The sequence below is a fragment of the Amphiprion ocellaris genome, chromosome 16 (genome assembly GCF_022539595.1).
Source record: "Amphiprion ocellaris isolate individual 3 ecotype Okinawa chromosome 16, ASM2253959v1, whole genome shotgun sequence".
Classification (NCBI taxonomy): domain Eukaryota; kingdom Metazoa; phylum Chordata; class Actinopteri; family Pomacentridae; genus Amphiprion; species Amphiprion ocellaris.
In genome coordinates, this window is record NC_072781.1 from 726234 (window position 1) to 749606 (window position 23373).

Genomic DNA, 23373 nt, shown 5'->3' on the forward strand with positions numbered 1-23373 from the left:
GTGAGGAAGTGCCTTCAGGCGATTCGTTTCATCCTGCCCAAGGAAGCTGCCATGAAGGTCTGTGGAAGTGATGCTAATTTGAGTTAATTCTGAGAGACGCTGCATAAATAGATGTCAGCAGGCTGTGTTTACATCCTTCAACAACTGTAAACTCTTCAACTGGCATTGTGTTATATATTGGATAATTAAGCTGTGTTGTGATCTACATATAGAATATCTAACGGTGTGCAGAGAGATTCTTCGCTTGGAGAATCAGCATTGCATTGTTCTGTCAAATATGAATTCATGCAAAACCTAAACCTTTCTTTACTAATTTAACAAATTTGTTCTCATATTTTATTTAAAGCCCCAGAAAACTTGCTTTCACATCTCAAGTATTTCTCTTAAACATGAAATATTAATGGCGACATGAATCACAAATTATAACTCCATATACCTCAGCAACATTATTATTTATCCAGTGTTTAACACAAAATCTCAGTAATTTGCTTCACCGGGACTGTATGGATGTTCTACTCTCCTGTCATTGATTCATGTACAGACATGTAATATCCATCTGAGTGCCTGCCACAAAAATAAACAAGAAAAGCACTCAGAGTGCAGTACTCCACCAAGGCTGCTCAGTCGTTGTATGATTTCCAACGGATGAAATCTTTAAAAAATTTGTGGTCCACAGCAGTGGATTTGTAGGAGGATCGCAATGATGTGATCATCAGCAGGCAGCTGACGTAGCGTTCACTTGTTGTCATGGTTGCAGTGATGCTGTGCTGCAATCATGCAGTGATACAGAAATCTTTAACTAACCCATGCATCACTACCACAATCTAATCACTTGATCCATGAGCCATTTCTGGCCTTTCCTGGAAATTTCATCCAAATCTATTGGTCTGTTTTTGAATAATGTTGCTAACAGTCAGACAAACAGACGGACAAACGTATGCCGATCGTTGCATAACTTTGCCACGTTCCTTGGCGGAGTAACAAATAAAAGAAAGACAATGTAAATATAGGAATCTGCAGTAGCCCAAACTGTAAATTTTAGAAGAAAACAGTGTGTTCATGTTTGTCTGCGTTGCTCAGAGTAGGAAGCTAAATGAGAAAACATGTTTTCAGGGCCTTTTAAATGTCAGAACTCTAAATTGGTACAAACATTTTCCCTGCTGGCATCATTTTTTTATCATCTAGCGAAGCCCTCATTTACACTGGTTCATGTAGAGTCTATGCTGTTGTGCAGGTTTTGGTGAAGTGGTATAACATCTACAATGCGCCTGGTGGTCCCAGTGCTCACGCAGAGTGGAACCTGTTCGTCACCTGCTTCATGACGCTGATGGGCTACAACACTGAGCGCCTGAACTGGACACAGAATGTGAGCTTTGTTTGGTTGATGCCAGTTCCTTTAACAATTGATCATATGTGCTATTCACTCTACACTATATCTATACAGAACATTTGATTCGATTGACAAACAGTTTCAGAATCATTCTGAAAAAAATGCCCCTCTCAAAACAAGAAAAAAAAAAACTTATTTCAAGGAACTTGTACCTTGAAATAAGTGCAAAAATCTGCCAGTAGAACAAGTGAAAAATGTCTTGGTAAGATTTCTTGAAATAAGATATGATATTTAGAATATTGATCTTAAAATTAGCTGGGAAAACTTATTTTAAGCTCTATTTTACCAGGATTGTCAAGCTTAGGTGTCTTAAAATAAGCCAGATATGCTAAAAAAAAAAAAAAAGCAGTTTTTCACTGAAAAATAGATTTTTGCATTCATGTAACCTAATTTGAGATGTATTAACCCTCCTGATGTCTTCATTTACAGGCACCAAAAAATATTGTTTCTTTGTCTGAAAAAAATCCCAAAAATCAGCAAAAAAATTCCCCAAATTTCTGAAAATTTGCAAAACCTTCAGGAAGAAAATTCCAATAATTCCTTAAAAGTTTCCCTTAATAGTTTTATTTTTAAAAAAATCCCCCAAATTTGACAAGAAAATTCTTTTAAATATTTTCAACAAATGAGTAAAAATCTTCCAAAAAAATCCTAAAAATATCTAAAGTGATTCCATATATATCAGTAAAACTTCTAATATTTTCTTGAAGAACATTCACATAAAAATCAAGCAAAATCCAGCAAAATTCGCTGGATTTTGGTTGATTTTTTTTGTGAATGTTCTTAAGAAACATTTTTAACATAGATTTCCCAAAAATGTTGAAAATGTGGACATCAGAAGTTTCACTGTGAAAATATATATTTTTCCCACATTTTCAAACTTTAAAACGGGTCAATTTTGACCCGCAGGACGACACAAGGGTGAAACTTATTTTGAGTTTTTTTGTAAAATTCCACTCAAAACAAGATAATTTCAAGATTGTTTGACTTAACAAGGTATTTAAGATGCATTGTCTTAAAACAAGTCCTTCCATCTGCTGAAATGTCTCTTGTTAAGAGAATTTATCTTAAATCGAGTGGGATGAGACATTTTGACTAAAAATAAGACTTTTGATTTTGAGTTTTTGCAGTGTGCTGCTGTAGTGTTCTCTGTTCTTCACCTTATTTGACGTTTATTCACGTGATTTACGTTATCGTGCTCTTTATCCTCCGTCCTCTTTTCCCAGCTGCATTTTGAAGTGCCTCTCTCTCCCGTGATTGCGGCCAAGAAGGCTCGTCCCTCAGACGGAGGCTCTGATGAGGTTAGTGACTGCTGTAATGTTTGGGACACAATTAGCACCAATTAGCTTCAACATGTTTGTGTGAATAATTGACTGTGCACGTGGGTGGCGTATCTATAAGACCTAATAGGGTCATTTCATCTCATATCATTAGAGGCATTCTGCTGGACTATCTCTGATTTGCTTAAAAAAATTTTTGGTCAGAAAATATGAGTATAAACATATTTGTGAAATTTCAGCTTGATTTGTCAAGTATTTTCCATCACATTTCCTTTTATTAGTCCATTGACCCACTTTCAGCACACTCTTTTAACGACGATATGTCAGATACTGTTAAACGTCTGAGAGTTTCACTGTTACTTCTCATCACATTACTGATTCAGAAAACTGGCCAAGTATGATTATGAGTGAGTTGAAATATGAAAAAAAGTTGAAGCCGTTGAGGACATATTAAAAAATTAGCTGATAATATAGAAGGCAACAAGTGCTGTTTTCTGAACCATGTGTAGTTACACTTCAAAATAGTACTAGCAAAACATATAGAATACTTTTTAATACTAATGAAACTTAAGTGATTTGACAAGCCGCAAAAACAAGACCTCTGCTAAATAGTCTATTTTCAAAATATGTTCATATTTTTGGACCCCACTTTATTGGATGGAGAAATGGAGTAAACTGTTTCCTTACGGAATATACTTTTTGAATTTATATGAATTCATATGAAGATAAAATTCACAAGCATCTTTTAAAATATGCATGTTTTATGCTGTAAAAGTTGCAGGCAAATCATAGATAGTTGAGCATAAATGTAATAATTTTACGGAGCACTTCAATGTGAGAGTGATGAAAAGCTTTTGGAAAAAAATGTTTTTTGCTATTTTACTGATTTCCAAACTAGGAAAATATTGCTTTGTGTATTTTTCCTTCATAAAAATGTGCTCGAACAGACACCGAGAACATCCAGTGCTGCAGGGGAACCCAGTTAACCTGGAGGAGAGATTCAGAGTGTCTTAAAAAACAGAGAAAATAATCTGTGCTCTGTTCTACAGTCCTAAACACATTGAGACACATTTATACTTGTCATGACGGTCCTCACAAACATGTAATTTAACGTATTCTCAACCTACATTTTAATCAAACCCAAATCCTAAAACCTTAAACAGCCTGTTAAAGGTTTTGCTAAAATATTTTTAATTAATGTGGAGGTTTCTTAAGTAGTCTATTTGTTCTAATTAGAGCACAACAAGCAAATGTCAATCAGCTGGAGGCTCGGACTGTGTCATGTAGTTGTGTGTGTTTGACCCGAGGAAAAGCATGAGTCAGATTAAACGGAAACATGCTGTTGACATTGCCAGCCTGTTACCTCTGTCAGCGTCGCCGTTCATCTTCACACTGCTCAGATGTGGTGATTGTTTAGTGGCTAAAGCACAGGCGATATAAAACCCACTATAATACAGATCAAAGGTTATTTGAATTTTATGGTCCAGTTCTTCGTTGCAATGCCGCATTCTTATTAAAAGAAATTTTCATGAAATAGCCTGAAACAAAAGATCTAGGGCTTCAGGACTGAAATATTTGTTGGACATGTCAGAAAGCGGCTTTTTCACAGTAGAATTTTTTCTTGCTACAGCAGGAATAGCTGTATTGATGTTGACTGTATTCAGTTTAGTCCTGCTGTGCAGTTGAAACATTTTGCTTGAATTCCACTTTTGAAAAAGGTCTGTTTTTAAGCTTTGATCATGACTGACATCTTGCACAACTTGTCTGTGATGGTGGTTGATTGAACAACTGTCCAAGCACAACATGCTAAACTGATAGATAGACTAAAGAATACTTCACTACAAAACCAAAACACAGTAACTACATGAGTAATTGAGACCACAGTGAGATTTTTGTGGGATATTATCTTGTAGTAAACATGTCATTTTGGAATGAAAAAATAAACTGTAGTAATTATACCTGCTAATCAGAACTAGCTGTTAGGTAAAGCTAATTTAACCACGGTATCCTGTAATTTTTATTGTTTAGACCATACTTACTCTGCTTCATGAATGTAATTTGTTCTAATACGTAAATAGGACAACATATCACAAGAAAAAAATCTAACACCAGATAGAAGTCTGTCTAGCTTAGCAGAAAAACAGCAACTGTTGTCCCTGTAGGGTTTGACCCTAGTTGAATCCATGTGATATGTTCTGTTAAAGCATCTCTAAATCAAATATTTAAATTTTGGAATGAGAGAAAGGGAATAAAATCAAACTGTGTATCTTTTACATGATGGTAATCTGATGCATCACTACATTTTGGAGATCATTTTCCATCCACAATGTGTTTTATGTACTTTTTAACATGTATTTGTGGTTGAGATGTCTTGTCAGAGAATCCACATTTTTACTGGCTTCTATCTGGGTCTCCTCTCCCTGCAGGACTGGGACTACTTGTTGGGGTGTCATTACCAGCGTCAGATGAATTCCCAGCCTGTTTGTGGTCCAGCAGACTCCAACAGTAATACTCTCACCTCAGAAACTGAAGGCCTATCCTCCGTACGTAACCCACTCTGGATACATTCATATCTTGCATGTTTTTTTTTTAAATATGTATGTTCTTCATATTTAAGTGAGACCATGAAAGGTATAGTACACTTAATTTGGATAAGACTTGATACTTCTTAGATTTAGGTGAAGATTAGCATTTTTATTTATTTGTCAGTAACTGGTAGTCTCATAGAAGTAGACATGTACTGGATGTGTGTAGTCCCTGGAAAGTTTGGCACATTAGTGAAAATAAAGTACAAATATTTACGACTACTGTAGTGAAAAGTAATAAATGGTTTGAACTTCAGCTTTTGATAGCATAGATGCAAGAATCACCAAAACTGGTGTAATAAAGATACCTAGCATCAGTTTCAGAATATGAAAAATATTGTCACAATACAGACTTTTATGTAGATACCAGACCAAAACAGCATGAAATTGATGTCAATACTGAAGTGTCCCAAACCTGCATTCTGTCTAACGGCCAGCAGGAGGCGACTCTCCTCTCTCCAAAAGGAAGTCCAATTGTATACAAGTAAATGAGAAATTTGCGCCGCTTCTCATTTGATATCTTACCTTAATAAATGTTTTCTTATCACTTTATCATCTCAGTCACTAGTTTTAAATCTACTCATTTACAGTATAATGTTCATTCTGTAAATTCTGATCTGATTTAGGATAAAACAGACTATTTAAAAAGGATTTTCTCTCGGGTAGGGTGGTTATTGAGTCCTCTGAGTGTCTAAATATGGTAACTTCTGGATCCAATAAAACCCAGATGACCAAAATGCCAAACTGAGTACTCAAATTGATGTCACTGCAGCTGCGTCTGTTATTTTTGGAACCTAACCAGTGATGCTGATGAAGATGAACTTATCAGAACCTGTGGGGATTATTCAGCCAAAAAAAGGGTGCCAAACTCATTTTAGTTCAGTTGCACATACAGCCCAGTTTGATCTCCAGTGGGCCGGACCAGTACAATCACAATCACGGCATAATAACCTATAAATCACCACAACTCAAAGTTGTTTTAGAGCAAAGGTACATTTGGAAAATGTTCACATTTAAGGAATTGTTTTTTGTTTTTTTTTACAAAACCTTATGAGCCACCTGAAATTTCTGAAGTAAATGAAGTTCAATTTAAACATTATGACTCAGTTCATCACTTACACATTACAATTTCCAGATCAGAGTGTCTACAAAGGAACACAACATTTAGTCATCTGGAACTGAATAATATAGTATTGTACTGTATGATCAAAACGACAAAAGTCAGACAAAAAAACAACAAAAACAAGACAAAATGTTATAAAAATGAGACATAAAATGACAAAAGCGAGAAACCAAATGACAACAATGGACAAACAACACAAGTGAGACAAAAAAAGACAGAATGACAACAACGAGGCAAAAAATGACAAAAGCAAGAAATAAAGCGGCCAATGAATAGACAAACAGCGCAAGCGAGACAAAAAGGAAACAACAGACAAGGTACAAAAGTCAGACAAAAAAAAGACAAAAAACAACAAAAACAAGACAAAATATTACCAAAATGAGACACAAAACAACAATAAGCAATCTAGTATTTTACTCTATGATCAAAACAACTTGTCATGGTCTAGAAATTATTTCAAATTTATGGTTTCCCAAATTTACAATCTGAAGTTAATGTCTTCTCTGTAATTTTATACTTTACAAAGTCGTCCCCACGGGCCAGATTGGACCCTCTGGAGGGCCGGCGTGGCCCACGGGCTTCATGTTTGACACCCCTAGTCTAAATGATTCACGTTAACACAAATACATGTGTCACTGAAAATATAACTTGTTGTCTTCTTGATTATGTTGTTTGTGCTCACAGTTTACTGCCAGTTTTCTGCTATATCATTAAAGAATAACAATATTTCTCCTGCTGTCTCTTCTGTTGCTGCTCTTGGTGTTGCTCTTTCAACTTCGCTCTTATATCTCCTCTTTGTCTTTTTTCCCCTAACGTCCCAGGCGTCTTCTCCCTCCAGTCCATCTCTGAAGTTAGACAGCTCGGCTCCTCTCTTCCCTCACATTCCTGCCCTCTTCTACGTTCTCCATCTGCTGTATCAGGAGCTGCAGCTGGACGAGCTGCAGAGAGCGAGAGCCTCGTCACTGGTCTGTCTGCTGCAACAGCTGGCCAGGTAAGAGAATTCTTTCTACCTGTGTTTGTTTATGAGGTTTATCTGTTTATGTTTGCTACTACAAGAAAAGTCAGTAGTCTCTGGGTGGTAGATCAGTAGGCCAGATGAGTAGAGTGTCTGTACTATATTAAAAAGTAAATTGAGTAGTAAATAAATGCTCCCATAGAAGCAAAGAGCTGTTGCTTTATTAGAGAAAGGAAAAACTGAGAAGAGACTTCTGACATTTATCGCCACAAACTCATGCCATTTTCACAAACTACACTGAAAAGGGGGAGCACACCTCATTGTTTTCGGTGTGTAATCAAAGCTCTTTATAGCGCTGAGAAATAGACCTCAGCATGCTGTCAAGTGACTGCTGTGATTGGTGGCGATGACAATAACAGAATAGGCAGAGTGGGAGAGTGAAGCGCTCTTCACACTAATTGACCTTTGCTGCTAGTATGTGGGTTGCTATTTAAGTGTGGTGCAGATTTTTTTGCATTCTCTGCTTTATTAACTGGTTATTCTAAACTGGTTCAACCTCAAATGATGATCCTGAGCGTTTTATTTTATGTAGTCCATGGGCCCGAACCCAAAATTTCCAGTATTGGTGCCACTCGAGGTGACCAATTCTTTTTGGTATTTTTAACTAGCTATATGTCTCTAGTTTGCTTTTTGATATGACAGCTGTTGCAGACTCACAGCTTAATATCGGCTATCACTGGTTTAATGGACACAGTGAAAGGGTCTGAGCCAAAAGTCCCATCAACGCGATGGGACGGAATTCGATAGGATTTTTCCTCATTACGAAAAAATAAGAAATGCCACATGCTACACATCATCTGTATTAATAACTTTACAACACAGAACAACACTATAACAAACCTGAGACTGAGAAAGATTTCGTTGCTATGGTAGCAAGATTGTCTATGCCAAAAACAAGACACAATAACAAAGCAAGACACAAAATGACACAAGTGAGACACAAAATGACACTAACGAGACACAAAATGAGACAAAGGAGACATAAACGAGACACATAATGACAAAAACAAGACACAAAATGACAAAAACAAATAAGCATGAAAAGAAAGTACAGACAAACAGGGAATGCATTCATTTGGGTCTGATGTTTGATTATTAAAATATATGACCTTTTCTCAATCAGTTTTATTTGATTATTGACTCATATTACATGTGATCTTTGCGTACGGTGAGATTTAAATGAATTGTGGTGAATGTGACCATTTCACTAATAAGTGATCAAGCTGCCAGTGTGGAAAGACTCTCACATCCTGATGTACTTATATTAACCCAACGTCCATTTTGGTACCGCTTAGGTTTGGTGGTACCAATATCTGGTCTGGCCCATGGACTAATGGGAGTGATTACATTTTTCACAGTTGTTTTCAAATGACATGAGTTTAAATCTCTTTTGCAAATCGTATATTGCAATTTATGCATATTTACAAATATATTTATATAAATCAAAACAAAAAAGTAGAAACTGAAGAAATGGATTTCAGTGTAAGTATTCTAGAAATGTCTGTCCATACTTGTGAGCAGTCCTTTATCTAAACTGTACTGGGTTAAATATTTTAGAAACAGTAAGGAATACTTGATTTTTTTTTAATAATAATGTGTATTTTCATGAAAAGATACATTTTATATCAGATTTTGACTATTTTGTTTTGTCTGGAGTGGAAAAGTCGCATTAATGGCTCCAATATAACTTATTGCCATATTTATCATTTATAGTTTTAAGTGTGTGTATGACTTTTTCTAACTGTTGGAGCGTGTAAGCAGTCACTTTACTCCTAGATCAGATACAATAAATAGAAAAATGTCACACAACCTTAAATCACAAAATTGTAAACCATCAGAGCCTTTAAAAAAACAGTTTATGGGCTGGTAATATACACACTAATATAATTTGCTATGCAAGTAAAAACGCTGTTCCCTGTCCACATAACTATTGCGTGTAAAGCGCGCACACGGCTGGAAATGATGTGAGTCTGGGCTTCGTACTGGGATTTAGAACTATTGATTATCTGATGTTAAGCTGAATGGTAATGATTCATGCATGTTAATTACTTTTGCTACTGTGCAAAACAAGTTAAATGTCACAGAAGCTATCTGAGAATGTGAAGCCTTTTTTAGATTTATCTTAACGACCTGCTGCAATTTTGTGTCCAGTTGAGTCTAGTTAGACGCCATGAAAGACCTGCTACAAGGTGGACTTAATAACCCAGCGGTGAAAGAATAGGAATCATCAACTTTAGTGGAAATGCTTCTTTTTTTCCACAATGGTGGGGTTAAATGGAGAAAAATGACGTCAACGCTGGCATTATAGTGACGATATCTTCAGCATGTGAGGGACAATGCGTATGAATGTGTGGGAATACATCGCTATTCGGGAATACTAATATTTGGGTCATTTTTGGAACATAAGCCTTCTCTTTTACAATGTTCTGCTCCATATTCATCAATAATAGGTAATAAACTATCAAAGGCTTGATTGGCTCAGCTTCCACATCAGTGGTATTATTTTTATTCCATGTTTTCTGTGTTGTTTGCTAACCCTACTCTAATCACAGTAACAGGGTTGCTAATCCATGCTGATGTGATCTTTTTCTCAGCAGTAGAAGCTAGATATTTAGCTGCTGTTACTGCTGACCAAGAGGACAGACTGACTGATGGAAAACAGTCAAAAAAAGGTCTTATCCTGATAATATGCATAACAGGATTGCATGAGGTAGAGTGAGACATTCAATCAAAGCTGACAATATTATTAAATGATGAAAAATAGAGGAGAGGACACAGCTTTGCTCTACCTATTCTTTAGGAACACTCTTTGATCATGTCCATTCCAGCATATCATGTGATTCACTGTTTTCTTCTTCTTATACCAGCTAAAAAGGTTCTGCTAAAAGGGTTGCATGCATGTTATGGGACACACGTTTCATACTTATTAATTCTTACTTAAAATATTGTGTTGATTGAAAAAAATCGCACAGTTACAAGAGACATCAATGAAAAAAATAATACCAAAAAAGGAGATTTCAATTTCATTTTAACTTTTTAATTTGAGATTCAGTTTGGTCATCAGGAGAGTGGGGCAAGAAAAAAAAGGCATTTTAATGGGTACTCCAGACAAAACATTCTTTTCTCCTAGTTTTATAGATTTGGTCTCAGGACACATAAATTTACACGACGACTGCATCTTTCAGTGTTTTGTACGTGTATTATTTGAAATTTGATGGGTGGGACGTAAAATGTCCTCCAATTCTGGAATGACCCATGTCTGTTTTTGTTTGTTTGTTTGCAGAGACCTCCAGCTGGAAGACTATGTGGATCTGTACTGGAGAGACTACCCTTCTTTAATGAGTGGCTTCACTGAGAGCTGCCTCATTGACCAGGGTAAGACCCATTTAATAGCCCATAATGCTATCAAGTGAGGAAACAGACAAGACTTTTTCTATTGGAATAAAGAGGTCTGAATGGTCTGTTGCAGTTAAAGGCCAACTCTACAGTCCACATGTTCCTTTGCATGTCTGGGCTTTCATGTAGTAAAACTCTTAATTAGTTTTTTTGATAGAATTAAAGCAAAAGCAGTGATGGAAAATGTCTTGTGCCCTCCAGTCAATGCTGGTGAAGTTCCATTTGTAGCTGCTGTTTATCCTTGGTGTCCTAAAAACATACTTTAAACCCTTCTTGGTCTGGATGTCAGCTGTTTATATTATTTCCTTCACATCTTTATCGAACTAGTATTCATTTTTTTTTTTTGCTGGAGATGGGATAAAGTGGGGGGCTGCACAGTGGTGTAGTGGTTAGCACTTTCACCTTGCAGCTAGAAGATCCCTGGTTCGCGTCCCGGCTTTCCCGGGATCTTTCTGCATGGAGTTTGCATGTTCTCCCTGTGCATGCGTGGGTTTTCTCCGGGTACTCCGGCTTCCTCCCACAGTCCAAAAATATGCTGAGGTTAATTGATCATTCTAAATTGCCCGTAGGTGTGAATGTGAGAGTGATTGTTTGTCTCTGTATGTAGCCCTGTGACAGACTGGTGACCTGTCTAGGGTGTCCCCTGCCTTCACCTGAGTCAGCTGGGATAGACTCCAGCCCCCCCTATGACCCTAGTGAGGATTAAGCGGTGTATAGATAATGGATGGATGGGATAAAGTGACACGTTTCTTACTCACTGTCCACCTCCCTCTTTTCTCCTCCTCGCCTGTTCCCTCCTCAGCCCTGATTGGTCAAGTGCAGTGTCCGTCCTTCCTGAGGGCGGAGCCTCCCTGTGTGCTCAGCTGGCTCAGCAGCTGCCTTAGAGGGGAGGAGAACCAGCCTTTCCCCTACCTGCCCGGCATCTGTCAAAGGACCAGGCTGCTGGTTCTGGTACGACCAAAGCTCCTCTACGTTTAATAGTTCTGTTTTCTACATCTATATTTTATTAATTCAGTGATTTTTAAGAAACATTTAATGGGCATCAACCAAACTAAATTAATCATTTTTGAAATGTTTTAACCCTCTTGTCGTCCTGTGGGTCAAAATTGACCCGTTTTAAAGTTTGAAAATGTGGAGAAAAAAAATATTTTCACAGTGAAACTTCTGATGTCCACATTTTCAACATTTTTTAGTGTAAAAAAGATGTTAAAAAAATGTTTCTTAAGAACATTCACATAAAAATCAACCAAAATCCAGCGAAATTTGCTGAATTTTGCTGAATTTTTTGAATTTTTTTCAGACAAGGGAACAGTATTTTTTGGTGCCCGTAAATGAGGACAACAGGAGGGTTAATACAGTAATTAACAGTAGAACCAGAGAGAAGTTATTGATGGAAACAAATGGAGACACAATGCTATAAGTTTCATCTGCAATTTTAGGTTAGGATGGTTTTGCAAAAGGATACCATGAATAATTTTTCTTATTTGCTATGACCGCACATTTCCTTTAAAACTAAGCCCACAGTTTCACAGTTTTTCGCAGTACATGGAAAATTGGTTATTCCAAGTATCTTAAATTTATCACAGGTTTTCTGTGGATTTAGGCTCCTAAAATAGTTCTTTATTACTCACTATTAATGTCACGGACAATATTACATCAAGAATCTGATTCATGTAATTATTTTACGCTATCTTAATTTCAGTTTTTCAAGACTTTTGCTCAGGAATATGCATCTTAGATGACATAGCTTGTAGTAATTTTCATAATATCCGTTTTTTCCAAAGTATATATAATGTGATTATTTGGGGTTAAGTTTTGCCAACAAAAAGAAAAGTAAACAGTATTAATAATCAGGATCACAAAATATATTAAAATACCGTGCAAACATACAATAGAATTAGCACTGACATATGCAGCACAGAGTGAATTACTGCGAATCTGATTCTTTGGTTAATATTTACTAGTGCAGTATGATGTGAGGTTTTAATCAAAACATACGAGTTGAATTTTTGTTGTTGTTCATGCTTACATGAACTTTCAATACACCATCAGTTCATATAAGCCAGAAATCATAAATGACTGACGACACTTGGTGTATAATAGTGGAGAATTATGAGTAAATGCTAGTTAGATTGTCTGATTTTCCTTCTTCTCAAGCTTTTTAAGGATTTGATCAAGCCTTTTCACAGATAATTTGCTGTGTTAAATCATCATAATTTGTATGATACCACTGAAAATTGGACTTACTTTGCACTCATACAAAGGTTCCCGAAATGGGACTTTTGTCTGCCCACATCATCAGTATTAATATATATTTAGTTATGTGTCACAAGGGAAGGAATGACACATATTAAGATCAATACTTTGAAAAATGAACAAAACAACAATCCTTTCAGTGCTTGAGACTAGGAGGTTACACCACCAATTATACTCTGGATATACAAAGATAATGACTGCAAATTTTTTTTGTTTTTTTTCCTCCTAAACAAGCTGTAGAATTTGCTTCAGTAGATAATGAAAAGTTTGAATAAATTTTTAGATTAGAGCAATTTGATTAGTTTTGATTAATCAAATGCTACACAGTATCTAATGGGTCATTGTGATATCTATAGTGTACTTTGTGCTTAACATTGACGGGATTTTGTCGTCTTCTAAACGTGATTTTCTACCTGTGAAAAATGCGTGTTTGTGTGTTAGAGAGAGTGTGAGGGCACAGAGTTCAGCATGTGATTGAGACTGTCAGAGATCCTGTTTGCGTTGCACATCTGTGGTTCTTTTTCTGGATATAAAGTGCAATTATGCCGTGTTATGAAAGGAGACGTGTGAATGTGGCGCTGATGGGTTCAACCTTCATTTATTAAGGAAGGAAGTGCACAAGGGTTACTTCCAGCGATCGACTCCAGAGGATGACGAAGGTGATGATGATTATGAGAGAAACAGATAGGGCTGAACATGTAACATTTTATGTAAGGCAAGGCAAGTTTATTTGTATAGCACCCTTCATGTCTAAGACAATTCAAAGTGCTTTACTTAAAACATTAAGAGCATTACAGTGAGGTGCATGAGCAAACAAATGTTTTCAACCTGGATTTTAAAGTGTCAGCGTATGATGAAAGTTTAATCTCCACTGGCAGTTTGTTCCACTTGTTTGCAGCACAACAGCTAAATGCTGCTTCTCCATGTTTAGTCTGGACTAAGTGCAATATCCAAATCACAAAAGCTACATTTTTTTTTCAGAAGGTAAAATGTATTACAGAATATTACTATGAATGAGGCATTGTAGTATTATAAAGAAGCCCCAGACTACAGATTATACTCTCTGGACATAAGGGGACAATCTTGTTATTCCAGATTACAGCAAAAATGCCATTATAATGTCATTATTTTTTCAGTAGAATATAATTGTAATTTTAATTACTACTAAAATTGTGACTCATATTGCAATCATAATGTTTTGGTTTTTTTTGCATATCATTCAGCCGTGGAAACAGACCTGTATACTCGTAGACATATAACCAGTAAAAATCAGACTTTAAAACTTAAACATCTTGTGTGCATGAAGGTATTAAAACTTCTTGAGAACCTTTTATTTTAGACAGTAAATTTTCTGAACAATCTGTTTACTGAAGTAGGCTTACATTCTCAGTGGTCTGCAGTTGATTATTTGAATTAACTATCATTTCACCTTTTTGACTGCATTCATTCTATAAAATTTTTCTGTCGAAACAGAAATATGTGGGAAGTCTTACACATTTTTTGAAGATCTTAAAAACGTTGATATGATCTTGATGAAGCTCATTGTCATCATATATCTTTTTAAATACAGAATATCCCTCTTTTGAACACAAATATGGCGAAATTCAGTGTTCAGGGAAGTTGCTTTGCCAACATGTGTCACTTTTTAGACCATAGTTTGTAGTTTCTTTAAGTAAATATACCATTCAAGTACCTTTCAGATGTTTTATCATTACTCAACAAGTAATATATTATCTTGGAACAATACCTACAACCTGCAATATTCTTACTGCTGTGTATATCTAAGAAGTTAATGCAGTTTTTTTTTTTTTTTTTTACTTTCTCTTCACTTGCTTTCTCTCTACAGATTTTCAGCAATTTTTTTCAGTTATTTGTGTCACTGGTCAGCAGGTGTCGCTAATTATTCCCATTGTAATACGGTGCAAAACCTAAAAGTAAACCTCAAATGTTCAGCACCAACGACAGGATTTAGTCTGCAAGTGTCACATATCCACACGCATACATTTGCAGTTTAAGCCGCCGCAGCCGTCACTTCTTCACCCTGCCCTGCCTCGCTCTGCAGAATTGGCAGCACTGACCCAAATTCACCTCAACCACACTGTGCTAGTACTAGACAGACTGATGCGAATACAAACCAATGCACCTTCACACAGTTGTATGTGTACATGTGCATGCTTAGGTTATATGCTTTGTTTTGACGCTCATACACTTTCTTCTTCCACTATCCTGGTTTTATTGTGATGGATGTAATGTCTGTCTGTATCTGCAGGAGAAGTTATGCTATTACAGTAGAAATGTCCACTCAGTCAGCGCTCTGCTTGACCTCCCTATGATTCCAAATCCCTCCTGAGCTGAATATTGCTTCTACTCAGCTGAGATCTTCAGTCCATCTGTGCCCTGCAGGCATTTAGTTCATCCTCTCCTGAAATGTCAGAAAAATCTGTCTTCACATCCGCTTCCTTTGTCAGATATCTTACATGTCTTTAACCCTCGTGTCGTCCTGCGGATCAAAATTGACCCAGTTTAAAGTTTGAAAATGTGGGAAAAAAATAGATTTTCACAGTGAAACTTCTGATGTCCACATTTTCAACATTTCTGGGAAATCTTTGAACATTTTTTGCTGGAAAAAAGAAATGTTAAAAATGTTTCTTATGAACATTCACATAAAAACCAACCAAAATCCAGTGAATTTCACTGGATTTTGATTACATTTTTTTTGTGAGTTTTACTGATATATATATGGAATCACTTTAGATATTTTTAGGATTTTTTTGGAAGATTTTTGCTCATTTTTTGAAAATATTTACAAGAATTTTCTTGCCAAATTTGGGGGATTTTTTTTTTTTTTTTTTAAATAAAACTTTTAAGAAATTATTGGAATTTTCTTCCTGAAGGTTTTGCAAATTTTCAGAAATTTGTGGAATTTTTTTGCTGAATTTTTTTCAGACAAGGAAACAATGTCTTTTGGTGCCCGTAAATGAAGACAACAGGAAGGTTAATTAGGTTTAGCTGTCAGCATTTTGGAAGTAAAAACAGAAAAATGCAAATAATATTTTCCATTTTCACACACTCGGACTCAGCATTAGTTTTTGAACCTGCATCAGAAACACTGATCAAATAAGGTGAAGTACGACTATAAAAGGATGTTTTTGGCATATTTCTAGAGATGTTAATGTTTTGATGTAAGTGGTTACTGCAAGATTTAATGTGTGCTGTACAAATAATTCCTGTTTTTTAATATCCATCCTCTTTTTCTCCGTATTTTTTCTTCTTCACAGAGTTATGCTCTTTACATCCTCGGAGATGAAAATGCGACTTCGTCAGATGTATCAAAGTACCTGGTCAAGCTCTCTGCAGGTATGTTTGTGACTGGCCTCAAAGATCGTTTTACTTCTGTTTTACTGCTTCCTGGACTGTGTGGGTTTGTTTGTGTGTGCATTTATTGACAACTGGCCCTTATTACCTGCCAGTCCCTTAGTTTGCTGCTTCAGGGCCCAGAAACACAGAATGAAAGGCGAGTGACGCAGGTCTGTGTGTCACCTGATTTCCTTTGTTTTTGCTTCAACAAAATCCCGATACAGCGCTGAGGTGACAGCAGTCGCTGCAGGTATTTGACCAGCCCTTTTTCCCACTGATGCAGAATTAGACATCGACTTTGTGGGCGATGCGAGAGCTTCCAGAGTGACTGTTTTTTGTCATTTTTCAGTGACAGAGCAAAACCAAACAACAACAGAGGCCGTCTCACATAAACTACAGCCCTCCACTCATCAGGCACGAAATGTCACCTTCACTTAACCCCCAGTTTTCGTGCTCATTCTTTTTGGTGACAGATTTTAGCAGCCAGTCAGTGCAGATTTGAAAATGCTTTAATACAGTCAAGAGCTGCACAGTTCCTTTCCCGATTTGTCAACATGTGATCAGCATGATGGGAGATCTCACAAATAAGAGTGCAAAATAATGAAACCATTGACCTCTTTCCCCCTGATATGCCTTGGCTCATGTCTTTCTCTCTCTTTCTCATTCTCACCTCTTTCAGGCCAGAAGTCTAGTGCCAATGAACTGCATTTCAGAAGGTAATTTAACCTCACTGGAGGAAAGAAAGAGCCTCACGACTGGAGTTTTTGTTGTTTAAAAGCAGCTAAAAGAACGTGGGGAAATGGCTTCAGCCTTTTTTAATCCTCTTCTGTTTTTAAAAGGAATGCAGGATTCAGTAAATCATGATCAACCTGCAAAACATTTTGTAATTAAATTAAGAGGGCATTTTCAAAAATGCTGCAAGTTTCTTTCTGTTATATTCTGTTACTCCAGTTTTTCTCTATTTATTAAATTCCAGCAGTAATCTTTTATCTCACTAATATTCTTGTATACTCATTCTAGACAGAGCAGTGTGAAGGTGAAATTTTCCAACGAGAGTCTGTCTGAGCAGCTGGTGGTCTGGCTGACCTCACAAGGTAAGAGAAACAGGTCTTTTTTTCTATTTTACACAAGACCTATTGATACCCATATCCTCTTTTCTAGCACCACACTAATTCAGAGTAATGCAGATTTACACATTCACACCTTTCCGTCGTAACCGCAGTCTATGCCAGCCACATCACATGTCTGGACAAAGATTTAGTTTGTATCTGGGCACTTTTCAAAAAGCTTAGGTGCACAATAAAACATACGACAGTTTACAACATCTGAAGTGTATTTCAGTGAATAAACCATTTATATACAACATTAAACAGTGGTGGGAATACCATAAATCCCTCCATGAAATATAACGCGGTCGGAAAAAAGCAATATTTCTTAATTGCTCTTGGATGAACTTTTAAAGCATATCCACCTGTTATGATGCTTTTGTTTTAAAGCTCTAAAGAGCTTTAAAAAAAAAAGCTGAGTCTCTTAGGACACTGATTCTTGTGTAAACTGTCAAAAACACTCATTCCTGTGTTTCCACTGGCTCAGGTTTCACCCTGAAGGACTTGGAGTCGGTCCCCTTTGGTGTGGCATTGCCGATTAGAGAGGCCATCTATCGGTGCCGGGAGCAGCCGTGTTCTGATTGGTCAGAGGAGGTCTGTCTGCTGATTGGCCGACAGGATCTGACCAGACAAGCCCACAAGATGACCCTGGCCAAGGCGGTGAGTGGGAAATAAGCTTTTGAAATGAGTAGTAAAATGAGCATGTTTACTAACAGAGTTCCAGAAAGGTTCATCTTAAGAAGTCTTTAACTGATGCAAAATACATGTTTAACCCTCGTGTCGTCCTGCGGGTCAAAATTGACCCGTTTTAAAGTTTGAAAATGTGGAAAAAAAATAGATTTTCACAGTGAAACTTCTGATGTCCACATTGTCAACATTTTTTGGGAAATCTTTGAATGAATCTTTGAAATGTTAAAAATGTTTCTTAAGAACATTCACCGAAAAATCAACCAAAATCCAGCAAATTTCGCTGGATTTTGGTTGATTTTTTTTGCGAATGTTCTTAAAGAAAATATTAGAAGTTTTAGAATTTTTTTTTGGAAGATTTATACTCATTTTTTGAAAATGTTTACAAGAATTTTCTTGCCAAATGTGGGGGATTTTTTTTAGAATAAAACTTTTGAGGGAAACTTTTCAGGAATTATTGGAATTTTCTTCCAGAAGGTTTTGCAAATTTTCAGAAATTTGTGGAATTTTTTTTCAGAATTTTTGGATTTTTTTCAGACAAGGAAATAACATTTTTTAGTGCCCGTAAATGATGACAACAGGAGGGTTAAACCTTTATTTAACCAGGGAAATCGTCAGTGAGATTAAGAAGCCATTTTACAAGACTGTCCTGGCCAAGACAGGCAGCAGCACAATTTAACAGGTTACAGACATATGTATACGTTATGATTTAAATAAAGTTTGAATATTGATTAAGAGTCTGTACCAGTATCTGAAAATCACAGAAATATATGTCAGGATTCACAAGGCCATGATTGTCCTTAAAAATGACTATTAAGTCTTTAAATCAATTTTGCACAAGCCTTCAAAAATGCTACGGACATCGTAAATTAGACTCAAGTTTGGGTCTCTTTTCTTGTGCTTGAAAATCTTTGCAGAGAAAATAAGGAGGACTTGAGAGGATTTAGTGCCTGTATAGGTCTTCAGACGTATCGTCTCTTCTACCATTGATATTTGCTGCCAACTTGCTACTTGAGTCAATAATATCTCATAAAAACCATTAAAAAGAAAAACATCTGCCCTGGAGGTCATGTGAACTTCATGGCTGAGGTTTAAATGTAAATTTTCATTCATTTTAGGGCAACAAATGGCAGAAACTCCTGCAAAAATGTACTATAAATGGCATGAAGGCACTGAATTTTTGGTGTGGATTCATGTCCGTGTATTGCAAATACAGGCAGAGGAGAGGTGGAGGAAGGGCTGGTTCATCACATCCTCAAAGTCAAGATTTAAACAGATTTTCCTACACTATGGCTAATTACACTCACTGGAAAAAAATGCTCCTCTCAAAACAAGAAAAAAAAAACTTATTTCAAGGAACTTGTACCTTGAAATAAGTGAAAAAATCTGCCAATAGAACAAGTGAAAAATGTCTTGGTAAGATTTCTAGAAATAAGATATGATATTTAGAATATTGAGATCTTAAAATTAACTGGGAAAACTTATTTTAAACTCTATTTTACTAGGATTGTCAAGCTTAGGTGTCTTAAAATAAGCCAGACAGACTAAAAAAAAATAGTAGTTTTTCACTCAAAAATAGATTTTCGCTTTCATGTAACCTCCTAATTTGAGATGTATTAACCCTCCTGTTGTCCTCATTTACAGGCACCAAAAAATATTGTTTCCTTGTCTGTTGTTCTTAAACATTTTTAACATTTCTTTATTTCCACCAAAAAACGTTCAAAGATTTCCCAAAAATGTTGAAAATGTGGATATCAGAAGTTTCACTGTGAAAATATATTTTTTTCCAAATTGTCAAACTTCAAAATGGGTCAATTTTGACCCGCAGGACGACACGAGGGTTAAACTTATTTAGAGTTTTCTTGTAAAATTCAACTCAAAACAAGATAATTTCAAGATTGTTTGTGTTAACAAGATATTTAAGATGCATTGTCTTAAAACAAGTCCCTCCATCTGCTGAAATGTCTCTTGTTAAGAGAATTTATATTAAATCGAGTGTGATGAAATAAAATAAGACAAATAGACTTGGTAAGATTTTGAGTTTTTGCAGTGCTCAGCCACGGCATACTGTTAGTGTTGGCTAAAATTACCCACAATGCCCGTATGGATGTCTATTTTGACCTGACGGACAACATGACGGACCTCAGCCATGGATGTACTCGTGCTGGAACAACAAAACTTCCAGTAATGGATACAACATGAGCAGTTTACCGAACACTTGTTGAACACGTTGGACTCAGACTTTCAGAAGGTTTACAAATTCAATCTGTCTGCTGGTTTTCAACTCACTGACTGCCCGTTTGTGACCAGTAAAGTGGATGGATTGTACACATCCATATGTGGCTAATTGTTAAATTAGGCAAATTGCTGTGAATGAGCTAAAAGCAAACACTAATTGTATGTGATGGCTGAGCCTAATGAGCTAATGTGTGTGAAAAATTAGTTGAAATCTTCACATTGAGGCTGAGAACAACCAACATGTGTCGATAAAAATAAAACTGTTTCAAAGCATTCTAATGATTATTGATTATACAATTAACCCAAAAGTCTCTTTTTTTACTGTTTATATTTTTGTGAGAGTAGCTTTTATTTGTACCCCTCTAATCGGTGTTATATATGAATATTCACCTTGTAAGGTTGTTTAAATATAGCATCAGTTACTCAGGTTTCAGTTATAGTGTTTGTACAGTGTATATTGTTGGCAGCTTTTACTCTGGCTGTGTTCATATGTGTTTTATTTGGATGTGCCTCCAGTCCGTACTCTCAGGTCTGTCTCTGGAGCCTCCTCCAACCACAGAAGCAGATGAGGAGGAAGATGGGATGTCAGACATAATTCAAGAGGTATCAGCATCATAAAACATATTTTTTTTGCATTATTGAATTGAGAAATAATCTTTTCTAACCGTGCTTGTTGCAAAGTGTCGATAGTTTTCGAGGCTCTTTTTGCTACAACACCTTGCTCAAGCGTACCTCCACAGGGATTCCTTAGAGAAAATGTAAAATTCATGCCTCCTCTCTGCTCACCAGGTCACAGGACTGATCTGGAGTCAGGATCTGAGGGTTCAGGAGGTCAGGAGGCTGCTGCAGAGCTCCAGGCCTGTTCGGGTCAGTGTGGTACAGCTCCCAGAGGTTTCTGACCACGAATACATCGAGGAGAAAGAGAATAAGTGAGTAAAACACGTCTGATCTCAAAAGGCTCTGTTGCCTTTTTCATTTTTCATAGTTTCCCCTTATTTCAGTGTTACAGTTTGAAAATGATTGGCATTTACTTCTTGTCAGTTCTGTCTTTTTTTTGAGTCTGTGCTGTTTCTGTTGGGTTAATTTTCTGTCCATGTCTGTGTATTTTCCTTAGACTCCTTCAGTTGTGTCAGAGGACCATGGCTCTCCCGGTCGGCAGGGGCCTCTTCACTCTCTTCTCCTATCACCCTGTCCCGACTGAACCTTTACCTGTCCCCAAACTCAACCTCACAGGTAAACATGAATGAAACATAAGGCTTTAGTTATACACACAGCTGCCGACACCACAGACATGTGGTGGTTCTTATTCTACTGCTTTTTCAGTCCTCTATAGCCTGTTTAACCCTTGTGTCGTCCTCTGGTTCAAAATTGACCCGTTTTAAAGTTTGAAAATGTGGGGGGAAAAAAAAAAATTCACAGTGAAACTTCTGATGTCCACATTTTCAACATTTTTAGGAGATTTTTGAACATTTTTGGTGGAAAAAAGAAATGTTAAAAATGTTTCTTAAAAACATTCACAAAAAAAAATCAACCAAAATCCAAAAGAAAATATTAGAAGTTTTACTGATATATATGGAATCACTTTAGATATTTTTAGGATTTTTTTGGAAGATTTTTACTCATTTTTTGAAAATGTTTACAAGAATTTTCTTGCCAAATTTGGGGGATTTTTTTTTCCTAAAACATTCAAGGAAATATTGGAATTTTCTTCCTGAAGGTTTTGCAAATTTTCAGAAATTTGGGGAATTTTTTTGCATAATTTTTGCATTTTTTTCAGACAAGGAAACAATATTTTTTGGTGCCCATAAATGAAGACAGCAGGAAGGTTAAAGGAGGTTGTATCTACGTATTCCACGTGTTACCACTACTGTCTGCATGGACTCTTACAAACTTGAGGAGAAAAAGAAATTTATGTCACACAGCCTCTTGCATGCTTCAGAAAACACACTCAATTACTTGGTGAAAATCAGGGCATTTTTGGAATACTCTGACATTTTAAAAAGTCTATTCCACAGAGCGAGACAGAGAAAATTCCATGAATCCTCCGGGGTAAGCTGAAAGTAGAATTTGGACGTGGTTAATGTAACAACAAGATAAAATCAATTTGTGTGATAATAGAAACTATCACAATGCGCTTTATCTCTCCTCTAGCGGAAACAAGACTTCACAAAATCATCAGCAAACTAGAAGGGAAAAACCCAACTCTCAATGCCCATCGTGTTTTGTATATCCTGTAAAATTGTGTTTGTTTTATCGGAAAAACAATGTTCTTTAGGTTAAAGGTATGAACTATTTGATAACTGTATGTATTTGAGAATTATTTTATGTTGTTCTATTTTTCTGCCCCAGGTCGCGCCCCTCCCAGGAACACTATGGTGGATCTGAACAGCGGGAACATTGATGTTCCTCCCAACATGACCAGTTGGCCCAGTTTCCATAATGGAGTAGCTGCTGGACTTAAAATAGCCCCTGCTTCGAAGGTCAGTCTAAAACCAGAGCTGCACTACTTCCTCATCAGCCCCTCTGTTCTTTTATGCAGTACTACAAAGGAACATTTTTTGTGGGTTTTACTGTCTGTCAGTCAAATTTCTTCAGAAAGTTGAAAATCTGATGGTTCTGTCTGTTCTTACAGCTTCGGCTCTGATAGCGGTGTAACTTTGGCTATTCTTTAACCCTCCTGTTATCTTCACTTATGGGCACCCAAAAAATATTGTTTCTTTGTCTGAAAAAAATCCAAAAATTCAGCAAAAAATTCCCCAAATTTTTGAGAATTTGCAAAACCTTCAGGAAGAAAATTTCATAATTCCTTAAAAGTTTCCCTTAAAAGTTTTATTTTAAGAAAAATCCCCCAAATTTGGCAAGAAAATTGTTGTAAATATTTTCAAAAAATGAGTAAAAATATTTTTAGTCATTCCATATATATCAGTAAAACTTGTAATATTT

General features: G+C 36.4%; 1 protein-coding gene across 1 annotated transcript in view; it reads left to right on the forward strand.

Moving 5' to 3' along the window:
* The window catches only part of anapc1 (anaphase promoting complex subunit 1), a 79493-nt gene that overhangs the window by 21067 nt on the left and 35053 nt on the right, over window positions 1-23373 (forward strand). Inside the window, exons 18-32 of the mRNA XM_055018545.1 lie at window positions 2-57; window positions 1235-1366; window positions 2614-2688; window positions 5094-5210; window positions 7197-7366; window positions 10674-10765; window positions 11589-11737; window positions 16321-16399; window positions 17079-17115; window positions 17420-17493; window positions 17993-18165; window positions 20947-21033; window positions 21220-21359; window positions 21545-21663; window positions 22780-22910. Coding sequence (XP_054874520.1) covers window positions 2-57; window positions 1235-1366; window positions 2614-2688; window positions 5094-5210; window positions 7197-7366; window positions 10674-10765; window positions 11589-11737; window positions 16321-16399; window positions 17079-17115; window positions 17420-17493; window positions 17993-18165; window positions 20947-21033; window positions 21220-21359; window positions 21545-21663; window positions 22780-22910 — 1631 coding nt within the window. The remainder of the gene's footprint in view (window position 1; window positions 58-1234; window positions 1367-2613; window positions 2689-5093; window positions 5211-7196; window positions 7367-10673; window positions 10766-11588; window positions 11738-16320; window positions 16400-17078; window positions 17116-17419; window positions 17494-17992; window positions 18166-20946; window positions 21034-21219; window positions 21360-21544; window positions 21664-22779; window positions 22911-23373) is intronic.